Genomic DNA, 20,000 nt, shown 5'->3' with positions numbered 1-20,000 from the left:
TCAGTAATCATTGAGTACTTAAACTGCTATCAAAACTGACAGCTGATGGACAACATGTACTGTAGGTCTTTTGCCACCCTTACCCATAGGAAAAATATCTATATAGAACAACACTTCTCATATGGTATATACTATGAAAGTAAATCATTACCTGGACTCATTTTCTTGATATGCAAGGCACATAAATAGTCTGGGCGGAAGAATAGTCGATCATACCCCGCCCTCCCAAACAAAATGCCACAAGACTTTTTTTTAACCTTCAAGATTTTGAGTGGTAACAGTAACATAACTCATTCCCACTACACCTTTTTGCATAATATTGTACATGTCCTCAGAATGCTCTACATCAGTGGTTCTCAAACCTTTTGTGTGAAGTACCCCCTGAGAAAATATTGAGCTTTCCGAGTACAACCTTGACAACCAACATTAGAATATCGCAGTAAAGGCCTCCCATATTCACTTTTGCCAGTCAGTACAGGAGAGGTTCATAATGGCATTCCAAGTACCACCAGAGATGTCTCAAGTACCACCAGTGGTACGCGTACCACAGTTTGAGCACCACCGCTCTACATGTTTCAGTTCTAGTTGTACTGTACAGTGCAGTGCAGTGGAGTGCAGTACAGTAGCATACAGAATGGTGCAGTATAATAAAGTACAGTAGAGTATAGTACAGTACAGTACAGTAGCATACAGTACGGTGCAGTACAGTACAGTAGCATACAGTACGGTGCAGTACAGTAAAGTAAAGTACAGTACAGTAGCATAAAGTACGGTGGAGTCTAGTACAGTACAGTACAGTACAGTAGCATACAGTACGGTGCAGTACAGTAAAGTAAAGTACAGTACAGTAGCATAAAGTACGGTGGAGTCTAGTTAAGTACAGTACAGTAGCATACAGTACGGTGCAGTCTAGTACAGTACAGTACAGTACAGTAGCATACTGCACGGTGCAGTAGAGTACAGTACGGTATATCACATTACAGTACAGTACAGTACAGTACAGTATAGTAGAGTACAGTGCAATACAGTAGAGTACAGTATAGTCTTATACACGTTAGCCCTCCAAAGCCAATAGGATTTCCACATACTGTTGTTTTAAGTTTTTGAAAGACTATTTTAGTAGCCTATGTGAGAGAGGGAAGGCAGGCAGACATGTTTTAAACAAAGGACCACACCCACAAATAAAAAATAACGAGCAAACAATAAATTAAGTGGTTAGGTAGCCAACATGTCATCTAGATTAAAGCCAAAAGTAGATGGAAAAACAGACATGTTACCATTTTGCTCTTTTAAAACAAAGTATCTGTCAATATACTGTATGGATGGTGTATTGCATATTGATTATTCATAATTTCCTAAGCATAAATGCCCTTATCACTCCATTGTACACTTAGGACTGCGATATACATATCTGAACATTAATCAGCATACATTTGTCATTTGACAGCTGTCACTGACACTTGATATGTACATGTATTATTGACTTGATTGATATGAATATATTTCAGTTGGACTCCAAGGGTTAAATCATTGAGGGGGTCCTAAGGAAGTAGTAGTAGTTTGTGTGTGTGCGCGCATGTGTAAGTGGGATTAAAATTATTGTTTGCCATCTTTATCTGAAGAGCAGACTGAGTGTCTGAACCTGCTAATGCTAGCATGCTAACATTGGGACAGTTATGTGTGGCCCAGTTCAAGGGTTTATCTCTTCTCCCCTAAATTTTCTAACCACAATTTTCTTTTTGGATGTTATAGATATGACCCACTGCAAATTTATAAAACTCTTAATGAATGTTGGTTCAATAGCTAAATGCCCAGAAATGAGCTCTCAATTGTAGAGTGATCTCATTCTGACCATGGTTTTTATGATTTTCCTGTTTTTGAATCTAAATAAGACATATATAACATTGTTTGTATGGTAAGTTTTGCACATATTTTCAAAGTTCAGTTTGTATACATCACACACAAATAGGTGGATTGGCCCATAACACCATTATGTCCAGGCAGTACAGCATTTTACTACTATTGGCTGGTTTTGGGCAGCCATCTTGGATTTACCCCATAAAAATGACCTTAATGACATTGAAATTTGGGGCACCCCTTCTGAAATGATGGAGAACACCCTAAGGAAGGTCTACACCGATTTTGGTGCTTCTATCCAGCGCGTAACGATTAGGCCCTTTTTGGACGCTAAGAGACCCAGCTAGAGGGCACATTCAAGTATAGAGAAGCGTGGCAGAGAATAGTGGCCATGGCTCATGTGAGAAAAAGGATCCTCGCCTTTTTGTGTGTGTGTGTGTGTGTGTGTGTGTGTGTGTGTGTGTGTCTGTGTCTCTGTGTGTGTGTGTGTGTGTGTGTGTGTGTGTGTGTGTGTGTGTGTGTGTGTGTGTGTGTGTGTGTGTGTGTGTGTGTGTGTGTGTGTGTGTGTGTGTGTGTGTGCGTGCACGTGTGTGTGTGTGTGCGTGCACGTGTGTGTGTGCGCGCGCTACTATATGCACTTCCACCCATTTCCCTTCCCCACCTATCTCACCCCTGCCCCACATCACACTACCACGGTGCAGTTTTGCACTGTTAATTCTGCACATATAGTCAAATTTAACACACTTCTAGTTTGAATTAAAAGTACAATCAGAGTTTGCTGTGCATCTCCAAACTGCTCTCTTTAGTATGCTCTTCATCCCTCTTCCTCTTGCACAGCATGGCAAAGAGTGACGAGGACTTGTCTCACTTACCGTAGGGTTGCCACCTCTATCTGACAAAAAAACCTTGATATTTCAAAATCAATCGATCTGTTTGCTTGTACGCAATGGCATCCTTAATTCAGTGTCCAGGACCAGGAAAGTATATCTTTTTTCCTGAGACAGTCCATTCAAATCCGGGACAATCAGGGGAAACCTGGACAGGTGGCGACACTATAGACACTAGACACTAGACTGTTTCTGTGCATGTGATGTGCATGATAACTACTCATGGTCCTTGATACTGTATCCTTGACCACAGACAGAATATTGAACAATGATTTACAGCCACTGAGGACCGCTAAGTGCTCCGCTGGCAGTAGGGGACAGAGCTATGATGTGTGAGGTTCAGGGACGGAGTAAGGTGGCTTGGGTCCCCCCTGGCTACAGGTTGCTGTATAGGCCCCATCGAAAGGCAAATTTTGAGACAATATTAGATAGACGGTGTCACAATTTCAAGATAGGAATTAAGGATTTACATGCCTGCTAACTGTGGAGAGGAGTATTAACAAGATTTAAAATCTATGTAGTATACCTCCCTACAATCTAAGAACGCAGTAACTCTGAAAACTGCAAACTGAGAAAAAAGGCTTCAAAGTTTCCTATATGGCGCGACAACTGTGTTGTCGGTGAAGTGGTGGTGACACTTACTGGTAATGCTTTTTTAGGATAGAAATTAAATGCACACAACAAAACTCCCGAAAAAACAACATTTACCGTATGTGTCTTTTTGCTACAAAAAACAGAGTTACTGCGTTCTTGGCTGGTATTACTGCCACAAAATGGAGTTACTGCAGGAGTTACTGTGTTCTTGGTTAGTATTACTGTCTACTCCCAAACCAATTCCCATTAGAAAGTGCAGCAGTAACTCAACAACACCGCAGTAACTTTTTTGGGGTCATTTTTGCACTTTCAAAATGATTTTTCTCTAAAACGGGACGGTGTTGGACCACCATTTTTGACACAAGACAAATTAGGTAGTGTAGAGCCCATTTCCGATTTTTTATTTTTTTTTTTGACCATTTTGAGTTACTGCGTTCTTGTTTTGCACGGCAGTATAGCAGGTGAATTTTTCACAAATATGTAATTATTGAAATGTTCCCTTCTTTTGCCAATTGGGGGCCCCGTGGCAGGTGCGGGGCCCCTAGGCTGCAGCCATTCAGTATGTGCGTTAATCCGACCCTGGTGAGGTTAATAACCCAGGACCAATGTGGTTCACGGTCAATCATTATTTATACTTCAACACTTAGAAAGCAGGATGAACTAGTAGAGTGTTAAATTCAACTCTAAATGTTAAATTGATATTGCACAATAATGAACATTGATGGATGAGGTTGATCCAAGAACAAGGTGGTTCACAGTAATATTTTCGGTGTTTCAGAGAGAGGCGAGTGTTAAATTCCACATCTAGTTACGTGTTAAATTGATACTGAGGGATAATTAACTGTAATCTACAATGATGGAGTCTGATCCAAGATCAAGGTGTTTACAGTCAGTGCAGATGAAGGGTACAGAGGAAAAGACTAAGAGGCATTGACATGCTGTGTGAGCATGAGGTATTTGACATTTCCCTTGAGGCTGAACGAAAGACTCTTTCCCAAGGTTAGGTTAAAATAAAATGTAAAAAACCTGAACTTGACCAAGGCACTCCATAAAGTTAAAAATGTCTTTATTTTAATGACATGCTGCCCACAGAGGACATTTAAAATTGCAGATTGTGCCTTCAGGGTATCACAAGCTGTTTTGGTTTACATTCTAAAAAGGACTAAGTACGCCTTTCACTTGGGAAAAAAAAAGAAACAGTGTGACTCCTCAGATAGACTACATAGAGGTTGTTGAGGGGTAACACCCTCGTCTCAAACCTCACACCCTGACAACAGGCCTCAACAGTCAGGAAGTTGAGTGACATGTAGAGAGCTCTGGAGGACTTTCATATCCTGTCGTTAGATTGTGAGCAACATGTAGGCATATATGGAAATTTAAAATGACCTTTAACACCCTCATGCAGAGCCCCGTGTCTTCAAGTAGAGCTTGTTGGTAATGGCTTTAGCTGTTATTTTAGACTCAGTAATGTCATAGCAATGATGTTATGGTGTAGTTGAGTCTTTTCCAGAATGACCAGCTACCATGTCTGAACCAAGACAGCTACAGTGTATGTGAAGTTATTGTGCATTAGTGTTGAAAAGCATCCGTGTCTGGTGTCATGACCGTTTTGCATGACAGTTTAGCAATTCCATTATTACTGAAGACAAGGTTGTCCCACTGACTTTAGGGAGGTTTTTCTCCTCTGTATGCACTTGCAGTGTGTGCCAATAAAGCAAAACACAGACATTCCTTATAAGGGTCAGTCTGACTCTGAATTTTTCACTGGCATGTTGCTAAATGTGTCACCAAAACTTTTGGCCTGCAACAACTGGAAATGCTCTGCATATTCATCCAGACTAAAGCCAAAGTGAACGCACGTTATTCTGAAATTACTGCACCACTTGATTTTTGACACTAGTGGCCATTACACAGTAAATTCTGCAGTGTTCATTTAACACTTAGAGAGTTGATTTGACATCATTTGGACTTAAATGAACTCTTTAAGTGTTGAATTAACACCACAAAATTGACAGTGTAGCAAGTAGCATTGGGGAATATAATCTCTTCAGCGTCAGACTAAAAAGGGATAAACATGTCAGTCAAATTCAGTAACAGGATGGTGTAAAGCTGATATAGCAAAATGGAGACATGCCAGGCTGCGGAAATGAAGCGCTGGAGATCTCTATCAGCTTCAGAGAATTATGATGAAACATTTACTTGATGAGAGGAGATATGGGAGAGCTTCAGATACACATTTTCATCAAGGACATGATATGAGTTCACTCTCCCTTTTTAGATTGAAATCTGTAGAGCTCCGTTACTTTTATTCATTTCAAGCAGTGTGTGTGTGTGTGTGGGGTGAGGTGGGAGTGGTAGTAATTTCAAGTTACTCGCTGTCTCACTCAATATACGTACCGGTAGTTTACTCTGAAAAGGGTCTACCAACCCAATGCTCAGATCCTGTTCATACACTTGACTCTGAAGAAGACATTCAAACATTAGCGGAGTGTTTGCACCTAATACATGGTTAACACCGGCGATCCCATTCACTATTTTCTGAAAAGACCCAACTACATCAACATATCATTGCTATGACATTGCCAAGAGGCTTAAAGCGACACTGTGTGAGATTTTTAGTTGTTTATTTCCAGAATTCATGCTGACCATTCACTAATGTTACCCTTTCCATGAATACTTACCACCACCACCAAATTCTAAGTATTCATTATGGCTGGAAAAATTGCACTTTTCATATATGAAAAGGGGGATCTTCTCCATGGTCCGCCATTTTGAATGTCCAAAAATAGCCATTTTTAGCTGCAAAAATGACTGTACTTGGACCATACTAGAAAATATTTGTTTATTACTTAGTAAACTTTCATGTAAAGATCAAATTTGGCAATAGGGAGCCTAGTTTCAATGAGCAGCATAGTTGCAGTACCCTTTTTGACCATTTCCTGCACAGTGTCCCTTTAAGTAACAGATTGAGACATGGTCATTACAATTCTGGTGCCAATAAAGTTATAACATAGGCTGTGCATGAAAGGGATCAGCTGCTTGCTTGGTGCTTCTGTTTCTCTCTTCAATTGACGTCTTGTCCCACTGTGATGCACCTGCAAGCTGAGGGATGATGCATAGAGTCCCCATTCTACTTTCACATCTTTGCAAAGTTTTGCATCCTGTAAATACCTTGCATAGACTTTAGGATTGCTTTCGTCTCTGCTAAAAACACCCTCTTTCTTTAGAAAAGGGAAACAAGGTCTATGTGTTACGTCCTGTTGTGGTATTACTCATAGTTTGTGTACAGTAAATTTCCCTTGGTTACTGTGGGTTTGCACCCAGCTTTTGGTTCTACCACAGGAAGTCAGTTGAGCTTGTTTATATATTAAGTGGGGCACAATGTGAACAAGAACATCCTCAAATCCCTGCCTCATTCTTCGCTGTGACCAATCAACGGGGACGCTGACAGATGTAATAACCAAATGCATGGGCATGCACTATACTGTATAACAAAGGTCCCTTCCAAAGCTCTTCATGTGATATACATTTGCTCATCTTCTTCCTATGTTGCTACTGTTAGCAGGGGTGAGTTTCTCAAAAGAGAAGTTGTTAGCCTGTTAGCATCTTCGGTAGTTGCCAATGGGAAAATGCATTGAAAACAACTAAGTAGCTAATGTAGTAAGCAACTTTGGTTTTGAGAAATTCACCCCAGATATGCCAGCAGATAGATTTAAAACATCCTCAATTTTTCAACTTGCTTACTGCTATGTTGTGTGGGCAGCCATGCGGCCTTATGTGTAACCTACTTCTATTTCACACGGGAAATGTCAGCTGACATTAACCTTTTTTGGTCACCGGCCACTGTGGCCAGTAGTTTCTCTGAGCCCCTAACCAATCAGCCTTTCTACGTTTGTCAGTTTTTTTTCCAGTTTCTTTCTTTCTTCATGAAAATACACCAGACAACACATCTTGAACTTCAACAAGCAACTGATGTATAAGGGACAATTCACAAGCTACTGTGATATGTCATACCAAAGAATAATCTGCCAACATGGTGATTGAGACTGAAATGATAATGTAATGTTATCATGTAATGAAAAGTAATGTAATAATAATGTAATGTGATGTAATGTTGTTGGCAGATTATCCAGCAGGCATGGCCCTTCATTGGCCAGTATCTTGAGAAGCTTCTGGTGGAGACCATCGCCCCCTCCATCAGGGCCTCCAGCACACACCTGCAGACACTCAGCTTCACCAAGGTGGACCTGGGGGACAAGGTAAGGCTAAAGTGGGTGGATGGATGGATGGATGGATGGATGGATGGATGGATGGATGAATGAATGAATGAATGAATGAATGAATGAATGAATGAATGAATGAATGAATTAATGGATGGATGGATGGATGAATGAATGAAGCAATCACTCAATCAACCATTAAATCAGTCATTCAATCAATCATTCAATCAATCAATCAATCAATCAATCAATCAATCAATCAATCAATCAATCAATCAATCAATCAATCAATCCATCAATCAATTGGTGAGTGTCCAATAAATGAATGAATGAATGAATGAATGAATGAATCAATGAATGAATGAATGAATATGAATGCATGAATGAATGCATGAGTGAATGAATGAATGAATGAAAGAAAGAAGAAGAATGAATCTTTAATGACCACACTGCTTGGCAGATGGAGTTTGTTTTCAGTAGACATAGTACAGGCAATGGCTTTTTTCCATTCAACACACCTTGTCTTCCGAGGTGCTGATCACATGATGCATGATTTACATGAAACTGATGTGTTGCATAGCCATGACATACTAGTTATTCCTATGGTAGTTGCATATGAAGATAATTTGGGTGATCATTAGTTACACACCTTGGAACCATTAGCCTTGGTCTATTCGTATGTGCAACAATGTAGGCTGCCATATTTAAAGGGACATTTTATTTGCAGGCTATGAAAGTGGTGGGTGTGAAAGCTCACACTGAACATGACAAGCGACAAGTGATGCTTGACCTCTACATTAGGTAAACCGTGCATTTATCTATTAGTCTATTATGTCCTTACATGCATGTGCTTGGTGTTGGGTTCGGGTTCGGTAGCTCTAGTTCCTAATAAAGTGCTATTTTGCACATGTTAAATGTACTTTTATATTATTGCAGTAATATTTATACACCTGTTTGTGTAGCTGTAAGCCTGAGGCCCTTCTGCCTGTCTGTCTATCGATGGGTATTAAGGAGAAGTTATGAAAAAGAGCCCAACCAGTGCTTTCAATTTGTTTTAAAAAGCACAGACTAAAAGTGAAGCCTGACTGTTCCTGTTTTGTCCTGTTGTGATGTACAGTTTTGCCGGAGACGTGGAGATTAATGTGGAGGTGAAGAAATACTTCTGCAAAGCCGGAGTCAAAGGCATACAGGTGAAAATACATTACATTAAATTACATTACAATACATTACAGTACACATAGCATACACTATCCCTCCAAACAATTTACAAAAAAGGCATGAACAATCTACAGATATAGTATGTAGAGGGAGGAACACAGACTGAACAAAGTCTTAACAATCAAGCGAGGGGGCACTTAGCAACACAATAGGCACATCTGAAGCTCGACACAAGACAGCACATTTTTTATGGTCACACAGCCACAACCAGCTGATTATCAGCATGGTGCCGTGGTGCAGTTGTTTGCACCATGAGACAAAAAAGCAGAACAATAAAACATACTACCACCACCAGTCACCTTCATCCATGTAGTTATCCACAGTTTAGAGTCAAGACACTCTAGGAGGAAAATGCCTAAAACCATTGTCATGTTGTGGTTTCCTGTATAACAAAACTAAAACAGCAAAGCAAGGTACATGTAAATTGTAATCAAAATGATACTTATATGGCACATGCTCACTGCACCACCGCAACCTACAGTATCTCTGTCTGTGTTTTCTTATTTGTGCACTCATCCAGCTTCACGGCAAGTTGAGGGTGATTCTGGAGCCCCTGATTGGAGACGTTCCCCTGGTGGGAGCCATCACCATGTTCTTCATCCGCAGACCCGTAAGTCTCCACCTCTGCTCTCATTCTTTTTAGATGCGTCCTAGCATCTCTATAAGAGGGTTTATCCATCCGTCGGTCCGTCTGAAACGTATTCTTTAAATTGTCATTTCCTCCTGTGTCCACAAGGTGGCAGAGTTTTTGGTCTGGAGCTCCCATGGCCACTCTGCATAGACGGATGCATCTTTGTCCGCCTATCAGACTTGTTTAAGTATTTGTTGCCCTTTTTTAATACGCTTGCTTGAGATGTTTGGATCCAATGCATCTAAGCATTTCTGCTCAATTCACATTTCCCTCCACGTTACATCTGGGTTGGTGCTCACTGGTGGAGATTACTTGTACTTGCAGATGACTGACCAATCAGCGAATGGGGGAGGGACATGTGGTGGGTGGTGGGTGGCAATGGTGCATTACATACAATCAGATTACACGTCAAGACCAAACTTTAAAGATTGGGTAAAATCAGATGCACACACAGAAGCAGCCAATGGCTGCCTTACAACATGCTTACGTTCTGTTTACAATCTCTTTGTTGCCTTGTGTTTGCAGAAGCTTGACATCAACTGGACGGGGCTGACCAATCTGCTGGACATCCCTGGGCTGAAGTGAGTGAAGGGAACAGAAATACCCGTAGCCTCTTACTGCAGCTGGGGTCGCCGGCGACCCTATTCACTTGCTGAAAATGCTTAACTACATCATAACAACAGTGCCATGATATTGCAGAGAGCCATAGTGCTGCGCTAAGGGGTTAAGGCTGTTTTCCACTGTCAGTTTTCTGGTAGGCCTACAGCTCGACACAGCATGACTCAGACGCCACTTTTTGCTTTACGATTGAGCTGTGTCGTGCCCAATTCCAAAAGCAAACATTGGCAGCCGAGTCGCACTGTGTCGAGCTGTAGGCCTACCATAAAAACGGCAGTGGAAAACAGCCTTTAGTAGTCCATGCCAAGTCCTAGGAGTGTTTGTAAAATTGAAACGGTTTGGCCCTTGCGGTCTTTGACTTTGTGTTTATTTGTCTGTGGGCTGAACTTCAGGAATAAAAGGAGCCGGGGAGATGATTTAGTGATTGTCTCCGTGGAGATGACCTTGGTTAGACTGGGATGAGAAGCATGATTGTCCACATCAGAGTGGAACTCCCACTGTGTGTGTTTTTCAGTGGGAAAAACACAACTTGCAATTTATGTTTGCAATGAACTTTTGCATCATGTTTTTGTGACCTCAAACAAGAACATTCCCCAACTGTAATGAACAATTCATTTCTCTGTCCTGTCCTTTTGGAAAGTTACCAGCCACGTTGTTTTTGACTTCTCAGTTACCACCAGTGAGATGTTGTTTGCCCCCTTTTAGTTTACTGTCTATGTGTCTGTCCAGTGTTGTCGCTTTATGTATGGTTTTGTCTGCAATGATCATTTTCTTTGCCTATACCGAAACGCGTCCCATGCATTGGTTTGGTTTTGCAGTGCGATGTCGGACACCGCGATAATGGATGTAATCGCCTCCTTCCTGGTCCTCCCCAACCGCCTCACCATCCCCCTGGTGGCCGACCTGCATGTTGCGCAACTGCGCTCCCCTCTCCCGCGGGTAACCTTGAAGCCTTTCCCATCCATCCACCCACCCACTCACAGTGATAGTCAGCCTGGATTAAGAAGCTGCAAAACAGTCCACATCTGTCCACATATTCCAGTCCACATATTCCATATAACCTGTTTTAACTGTTAAAACCAGGTCTTCTGGAATATGTGGCACTGGATTGTAGCTTCTAAATCCAGGTTGGACATCACTGCTCACTCAGCCTCTCACATAAGGCTACTTGTGTTTATTGAACTGTTTTTCATATGGAACTGAACGACAAAAAAACAAACATGCTGCTTAATAATAAGACAGACTGTACTGAAAAGGTAATCATCCCATCCATCCGCTTACTCTATCTCCTATAGGGATTCTGGTGTTAATTGTGCTACAGTAGATTATCTTGAGTGACAGAGTCACACAAACACCATATTGGTTAATTATAACATTCAATAGCCTACATATTGTACTTCCCTTTAAGGTTAGCCAAGCTGTGCCCTCCTAGTGACTCAACACCTTCAGTGTTGCTTTTAGTCAGGCCAAGAGCAATACAAATATTGTTTGTGAGCTCCCAAAAATCGGGAACTCCTCCCACTTTGTAGGAAAGCAAATAACCTTTAGCAAACCAAGGGAGGCAGGTCAACCATGCCGTTTGTTATGCTCTTGGTCAGACCAAGTCTCGAAGAGATTTGAAAGTTGATGATAATCAGGCTACGTTAAGGTACCACATTAATCCCGGCCCTTAATATCGTTATAAAACTGCAGGCCACACATCCACCCACTCAGCACTCTCTCACAAGGCTGCTGGCATCCAGTGAACCATTTTTCATGTGTAACTGAACAACACAAACACCATGTCAATTAATTATAATATGCATACTGTCTTCAAGGGAACCACATTAATATTGATGCAGGGTGTTATAATAACCTCCCATCCATCCACTCTGTCTCTTACAAGGCTGCTGGCGTTCAGTGAACCAGTTTTCATATGAGACTGAACAACACAAACACCATGTGGATTAGTTATTGCATACATATGGCCTCAAAGGTTTCACATTGATGCTGGCTGGAGTTTTAATATCGTTACAACCTCTGATCCATTCACTGACTCCTATAGGATAACGCCAGCAGGAGCCATTTTTATATGTGTAACTGAATAATGCAAACACCACATCAATTAATCACAACTTACATACTCTCCTCAAAGGGTTCCATATTAATCCTGGATCTTAATTGCGTTGCAGTGTCCCACCCATCCACCCACTCAGTACTCTCCCAGGGCTTCTGGCATTAGTAGAGCTACTTTTCATATGTTACTGAACAGCACAAGCACTATGCAAATTAGTTATTTCATACATACTGTCCTCAAAGGTTTCACATTAATGTGGGGACAGGGGTAGAGCTATGGGGGGGGGGCATTTTCCCTTGGGCCCAGGGCCCTCCTGTATTGGTGTTAGGGGCCCTATTGTGACCATGGCAGGCCATTTTGTTTTGCGCTTGGGTCCCGTGTGCAACTATTCCGCCACTGTGTGGGGCGTTAATATCATTACAGCCTCTCACCCATCCTACTGAGTACTCTCTCATAGGACTGCTGCCACTCAATGAACCATTTTTGATGTGTAACTGAATGACAAACATTGTGTCAATTAATTATAACACATGTACTGTCCTATACGGTTTCTTATTGATGCAGGGCCTTTAATGCTGGGCCTTAACTAATGTTACAGGATCCCATCCATTCTCCCACCCACTCTGCCTCTCTCAAGGCTGCAGGCAAAAGAGTGTTAAAGAATGCTTTTTCATATATATAACTCAACAACCCCAAACGCATTGTAGACTAATTATAACACACATACTGTCCTCTAAGTCAATGTTTCCCAACCTTTTTTGTCTTGTTGTGTACCCCCAAGCCTTTTCATTGTGCCATGAGTACCCCCTAAGTCAAGTTCTATATCGCTTTCTCCATCCCAATGTAACTAAGCTCCATATGTTTGTTAAAGTAAATTTTTTCCAAGTACCCCCTGCAGTGTGCTCGCGTACCCCTAGTGGTACACGTACCCCTGGTTGGGAAACACTGCTCTAAGTGGTTCTTAACCTTTTTTTTCTCAGCGCACCCCTTCACCTGTTCTCAAGACTAGCGACGCACCCCCTTACCTGTTCCCAAGACTAGCGGCGCACCCCCATTCCAACATGTATAACGTGTTTAAGGACTAAAAAAGGATTTTAGTGATGAATCACAATGATTTTTGCTTAAGATATTAATGAAAAGCTTAATGACTTTAAATGAGGACCAAAATGTGTTTTAATTTGGTTTAGATTTGGCCTAATTATAATGTTCCCAAGCTGAATTTTGGTCACAACCTCAACACAAACAACATTCCGCGCACCCCCTGTAAAGTCTGGCGCACCCCCAGGGGGTGCCCGCACCCCAGGTTAAGAACCACTGCTCTAAGGTTTAACATTGAGGCTATTAATATTGTTTGCTCCACCGACTCAACCTTTCTCAGTGCTGCTGGCATTCAATAAGCCATTTGTCATGTTCAACTAAATGACACAAACACCATTTTGATTAATTATAACATGCACACTACTACCGAAGGTTCTGCATCTCACCTATCCACCCATTCAGCCTTTCACAAGGCTTTTCCTAGAGCAGATTCTGTACAACACAAGCACCGTTTCTTTTCATTATGATATGTATACTGTCTTCCATGATTTCACATCGATACTGGGTCCTTAATATTTTTTTTATAACCTCCAATCCATTCACCATCCCAGCCTTTCACACAGCTGCTGTCATTCAACAAGACAATTTTCGCTTGTAACTGAATGACACGAACACCAAGGTTCAGCATCCCATAAATCCACCCACTCAGCCTCTCTCTCAGGGCTGCAGGCATTCAAAGAGCTATTTTTCATGTGTAACCGAACAACACAAGACACCACGTCCATTAATTGTGCCATACATACTGTGTTCAAAGAGTCACCATCCCATCCACCCTCCCACTTATAGCCAATCACTGGGCTGCTCACGTTCAGTGAGCCATTTTTCATGTCTAACTGAACCACGCAAACACCATTTGTTTTAATTACGATATTACATGCTGTCCTCAAAAGAGGTCATCGTTCACGCTAGGCTTTTAGAGCTTAGCTCCTGATGTTGACGATCCTGATGCCTTCATGCCCCCATGCACCCCTGCTGACACGGTGTAATGAGCCATGCTTCCTGTGTGACTGAACAGCACAAACACCATTTGGAATTCACTGTAGCTAAATGCACAAACATCATTTGTGACAGCGGCGGAACAATTGCACACACAGGGCCCCAGGGCAAGACACTTATAGGCCCATCTATACAGTTTGCCAAGCTCACAATAGGGCCCCCACCACCAATATGGCTGGGCCTAGGGGCAAGTGCCCTGCTCGTCCTCCCTATAGCTCCGCCCCTGATTTGTGATTCACCACGGTAGCAAAATGTGCTGCTGTGCTGTTTGCATTTTGTCCATTAGGAAGCTCCCATGGAGTGCACTGTACCATGCTATCTCCATGCACATGTGATCGCTTAGTCAGTGCTTAGTCTACTGCCAAAGCTACTGAAACATACAGTATAACACCGAACAAACACATTAGCGCCTCATCGTGATGTTTGGCTTGAGCCCCATGCAGTCGTTCTGTGCATTCTGGGAAATGCAGTCCACGTTTACCATACCCAAGATGTAGCCCCAAAACATTGTTGAATCAAGTGGATTTACAAAGCAGTCAGTGTTTGCTAATTGATGCATTTGTTTGTATGTGAATGTCTGTCTGTCTGTCTGTCTGTCTGTCTGTCTGTCTGTCTGTCGTTGTGAACATACCCCTATACGAATGTATATGCATGTGTGTGACTGGCCTGTAACAGGGCATAGTGCGTATCCACCTGCTAGAGGCTGAGAACTTGGCGGCCAAGGACCACTACATCAAGGGGGTGCTGGCCGGCAAGTCTGACCCGTACGCAGTGCTGAGGGTGGGCACCCAGACCTTCACATCACGCCACGTCGACAACAACCTTAACCCACAGTGGAGGGAGATGTATGAGGTGAGTAGAGAGTCTCTGTGTGTGTGTGTGTGTGTGTGTGTGTGTGTGTGTGTGTGTGTGTGTGTGTGTGTGTGTGTGTGTGTGTGTGTGTGTGTGTGTGTGTGTGTGTGTGTGTGTGTGTGTGCGTGTGTGTCGCAGGGCTGGACCAGGATGAAAAATCAGGTCGGCATTTTCAGCCAACACCAGTCTATCAAGCATTGAGAGACAATGGAGCATGTAACAACGTTTTTAGTCATCTAATATCAGTTGTTTTGTCCCCAACAACCAACATTTATATTTAAATCTGATTCGGTGAGGTTTCCTGTAGTGGCATGAGGACTGATATCATTACATAAAGAGGAAGGTCAGGCCAGGCCCAAATCATCAGCAGTCCACCGGGCAAGGGCCCTGTATGCCCTATGGCCAGTCCAGCCCTGGTGTGGGTCGTACGCCTGGCTAAGGGTTGGCACGCAGACCTTCACATCCTGACACATCGACAACAACCTCAAACCACAGTGGAGAGATGTAGGGGGTGAGACGAGTAGAAAGAGAGATGCATACTGTAGGTGTAGGCTGCTATCTATGGGGTAAAAACTACCCTAGCCTGTAGGTCACCAGTTAGTGTTTACTTGTGCTAAAATTCCAAACACAAGTTGAGTAGGTAGAAGTAGTGGTTGTGGCAGCAGCCTATTTGTGCTAAGATGTTCAGTGAACGCATTGATTGAGTTTCACTTGCATCTTCCTCTGGCTTTAGTCTGTATGGCGAAGTGACAAGTGAAATAACACAGGAAATGGATACACATGAGCATAAAAAAGAATGTAGTTTTGTACTCGTTGTGTACAGTATGTGCATAATTTATTTTCACAAAGTGAAAGGATCAGTGATTAATCCAAGATTATAGTACTGAAATAATCTGGATGGAACACTGCTATTATACTTTCACATTCTTTCTGAATTTGTGGTATGCAGTGAATTGAAGAAAACACTCCTTTCACTGTGTGTCTGTAAACAGAAAGACTTGTGACTGTGAAGCACTGAGAATGAAAGAAGTCACTGTGACATGCATGTGATGCACTGATGTATTCAGCTTTTCAAAACACATCATGAAATGGCAGCTTTTACACATACACAGCTTTTCTTTCTTTAAAAAAAAAGAAAAGAAAGAAACTGTCTGCTATTTGAAAGGGAAGTTGCTTTTTTTCTTTGCTGATGTTAGATATACTTAGAGTAGATGAAAGGAAGCCAGATTTCAATCTTTCATATTTTCTCAACCGTTTCAAAACGGTTGTTGGGCAACTGCAATAGCAACAGAAGCACAACTTCTGACAGAACAGGATGTGATCATCACATGCTCCACTCAAATGACTTATGAAACACCAGCAGGGAGTCGTGGTGTGAGGGTGGTGTGTGTGAGGGTGGTGGTGGTGGTGGTGGGAGGGGGGGTAGTTAGGGGGTGGTCAGAGCATGGGGTGTTTTAAGTTTTTTTAAGCTCTTCAGAGAGAGGGGTTGATTGAGGTCTCTTCTGTTGATAAGTGTTTTTTTTGAGCTGACAGCAAAATATGCCTTATCACTCTTGCACACCACACTCTCTTACGTGGTTTTTGAACAGCTTTGATAATGTCTCTCCCTCTGGTCATTTCATAAACTCAAACTTTGTCATTGGTCTGTTTTTGCATATTTTCTGTTTGTGGGTACTTTTTGCTACTGTATGTTTTTTTATGATGTGTGTCTACGGATGTGTATGGTGCTGTGTGTGTGTGTGTGTGTGTGTGTGTGTGTGTGTGTGTGTGTGTGTGTGTGTGTGTGTGTGTGTGTGTGTGTGTGTGTGTGTGTGTGTGTGTGTGTGTGTGTGTGTGTGTGTGTGTGTGTGTGTGTGTGTGTGTGTGTGTGTGTGTGTGTGTGTGTCTGAGTGTCTGAGTGTGTGTGTGTGTGAGTCTCTTCATGCTGCATACGTATACGTGTATTTGATATGGATTTCTTTTTCTCACGTGTGTGTGTGTGATGGCCTGTGGTCTTGTCCATGTGCCAGGTCAAGAGAGACGGAGAGGTGGAAGCATTTATGGTCTTGCTATGCATCTTTTGTATGTGTTAATGTGTACTGTGTGGGCCCTAAATTAACTTTTTTTTCACCACCAGCCAAAATGGCAAGCAGATGTTATAATCTAACTAGCCAAACACACACTCACTAGTGGGTCAAAGTTGCTAGTAGTTCGGTCTTGTCTACCAGCCAATTTCTGCAGCATTTGGCCGGTTGACTGGTGTTAATTTAGAGCCCTGTGTGTGTGGCTTCCAGGTGATTGTCCATGAAGTACCAACGCAAGAGGTGCAGGTGTTATGCTGTTGTTGTGCATGGTGTCCTATTCATGTTTTTATGTCCCACTCATGTGTTTATGTCCTATTCACGTGTCCATGTGTGCGTACTCTATGTTCGGTAACACTTTATTTTAGTGTTACATCTATTTGCACTTATACTGTACATACAATGTTAATGCCTGCATAAGTGGCGTGTAAGGCATGTACTAAGCAAAAGCTAAGGCCTATGAGGTCCTTACTAAGGTTAAATTGGTAATAAATCCCTTATTGTGCATGAACAAGTCATTTTAGAATACATGCCTAACAAATGTTTGATTTTGCTTGGTACATGCCTACAAGTTACTCATACAGGCACATTGTATGTATAAGTGCTAATAGATGTAACACTAAAATAAAATGTTACCGTATGTTCATATGTGTTTATTTGTGCTGTGCATACTCTATATGTCCATGTGTGTTTATGGCTATCAGGTGATTGTCCATGAGGTGCCTGGGCAGGAGCTGGAGGTGGAGGTGTTTGATAAAGACCCAGACCAGGACGACTTCCTGGGGAGGTACTTCACTCACGTCACTGCCCATGTGCAATCACCACCTGACCTGACACACTTGTCGCTGATGTGTATTCAATCACCCTGAACCACTGTGTCAGTTGATAGCCTGACTGGTTCTGAAAATAAAATACATATCTTGCTATGTTTTCAAACACACTAGCTGGGTATCTGAACTGGCAGACCAGGATGACTTCTTGGGGACGTACTTCACTTCCCATGTGCAAGCAGAGTCCTGTTTCTCGAAAGCATTGTTGCTAATCAGTTAGCAACTTAGATTGCCAAGGGGAAACCAATTAAATTGCTAACTTAATTAGCAATGACAGTCTCAAGAAACACACCTCAGATCCAGTATATTTTGCATTTTTACTGTACATTTTACAGTTTTCATTCAATACTTGCAGTGAGACCAAATGTGCTCTAAAATAGCATTCACTTTTACTCAGTGTTTAATTAACATTTCTAAACCAAATTGACCAATCTTACTGTGTTAATTCAACACGAAGTTGTATCGTGCATTATTCTAGATCATATTTGATCATAGGCTTTTTCGCTAAGCATTGAATAGTGAAATACTGTTAAATGTACTGTGGTCTTCAGTAGAAGTGGCGGTGTCCTAGTTCAGAGATTATAAAAAGCCTGCCATATGTTCCATCATGCATACTGCATAGCTGATCTACCTGCAAAGACGATAGATATGGTAGGCAGTGCAAGATTCATCATGGTAATGTGTATGGGAGAAGTTCTGGTCTGATCCCCTTTACATTATGTCGCCTGTCATGACAAATCTTGGTTATATCTACTGTCTTTGCTGCCTCTCTTGTGTATCCATTACGATCAGTTGATTTAGAGACTGTTGAATGAAATGTGGCAGATGTCTCACTTTTTGAATTGTATTTTCTGACACGTCTGCTATTTCACATGCCTTTTACAAGCTACAGTGTCCCAGTGCTTGGCTACAGAGTACAGACCCATTGGCACATTCCCTACAATCAGACCTCTTTAGATCTGGCGGGTTCTATTCAATTCGGTGCCTCAGGAGAGCACCCCTTTCCTTGTACCAGCTAATCTAGTAGCCTACCTACATACATTGCTACTGAGTAGAGCATGACACGGGAGTGGATTTTCACTCCCGTCCCATCCCGGTCCCAGAAAAAAAATCCCATCCCGTCCCATCCCAGACTGGAGTAAAAGAAACAAATCCCATCCCGTCCACTCCTGAAAAGAATGTCTCCCAATCCTGCCCACTCCCACTCAAAATCAACCCCACTCCCGTTTCGTCAAAAAAACAAGGCTTTTTTGTATGTTTTTTAAAGAAAAAATAAGCGGTATTCCCGTTACCATTCATTTTTATTCCCGCTCCTGCCCGCTACCATTCATCTTTATTCCCACTCCTGCCCGCTCCCGTTCATCTTTAAAATTTTGACTCCCATAGTAGAGTAGAGTAGAGTAGAGTAGAGTAGAGTAGAGTAGAGTGGAGTGGAGTGGAGTGGAGTACTTTTATTAATCCTGAGGGAAATGAAGGTGTCTGACAGCTTACATAGATACATAGTTACAAGACATACTGTAGATACAAGATATACACAAAGAACTAATACACATTATCGCACATTCCAGTAAACACATAGCAAACATTTTTGTCAGTGTATTTTTTGTCAATGTAAAAGTTTAAAATTCTGTTTCACTTAACATTCTAATTCCGTGGGACTTTCTGGTATTATTGGCACCCCCAAGACATTTTGGCGCCCTAGATCATCAGACCAGAGACCAGATAAGGAGGATTATGACGATGTTCATATCGCCTCTCCTTACAGCATCAACAAAGGCTGTATTCTGTAGTACCCTGTGAAGGAGGGTGTGTGAAGAGTGCATTTCTGTCTTAAAGCCACACACTTGAGCAACAATACAGCTCAGTGATGTGGGTGCTGGAGAAAACCAGTGACCACTGTTTCTCCAAACAGAGACAGGCTTGACATTAGTGATCAAAGCAAAACACTCTAGCGATATGTTAGTATGTAGGTCTATGGTAGATTGATAATAGTTATTTATAGTTATCATCATTCAAACAAAGAAAAAAATAATTATTAGATAGAAAAATATTGATAAAAATATTAAAATAGGACATTAAATGA

General features: G+C 42.0%; 1 protein-coding gene across 3 annotated transcripts in view; it reads left to right on the top strand.

The window, feature by feature from the left end:
* Window positions 1-20,000, top strand: part of esyt1a (extended synaptotagmin-like protein 1a) — a 50,869-nt gene that overhangs the window by 9,349 nt on the left and 21,520 nt on the right. For all 3 annotated transcript variants that reach the window (XM_063208193.1, XM_063208192.1, XM_063208191.1), the window contains exons 3-10: window positions 7,463-7,597; window positions 8,286-8,359; window positions 8,676-8,748; window positions 9,297-9,386; window positions 9,933-9,988; window positions 10,844-10,964; window positions 14,851-15,027; window positions 17,792-17,874. In XM_063208193.1, the coding sequence (XP_063064263.1) occupies window positions 7,463-7,597; window positions 8,286-8,359; window positions 8,676-8,748; window positions 9,297-9,386; window positions 9,933-9,988; window positions 10,844-10,964; window positions 14,851-15,027; window positions 17,792-17,874 (809 nt within the window). The remainder of the gene's footprint in view (window positions 1-7,462; window positions 7,598-8,285; window positions 8,360-8,675; window positions 8,749-9,296; window positions 9,387-9,932; window positions 9,989-10,843; window positions 10,965-14,850; window positions 15,028-17,791; window positions 17,875-20,000) is intronic.

This window comes from Engraulis encrasicolus, chromosome 10 (genome assembly GCF_034702125.1).
Source record: "Engraulis encrasicolus isolate BLACKSEA-1 chromosome 10, IST_EnEncr_1.0, whole genome shotgun sequence".
NCBI classification, from domain to species: Eukaryota; Metazoa; Chordata; class Actinopteri; order Clupeiformes; family Engraulidae; genus Engraulis; species Engraulis encrasicolus.
The sequence above is the reverse complement of the archived record's forward strand: the minus strand, read 5'-3'. Positions and strand labels throughout refer to the sequence as shown.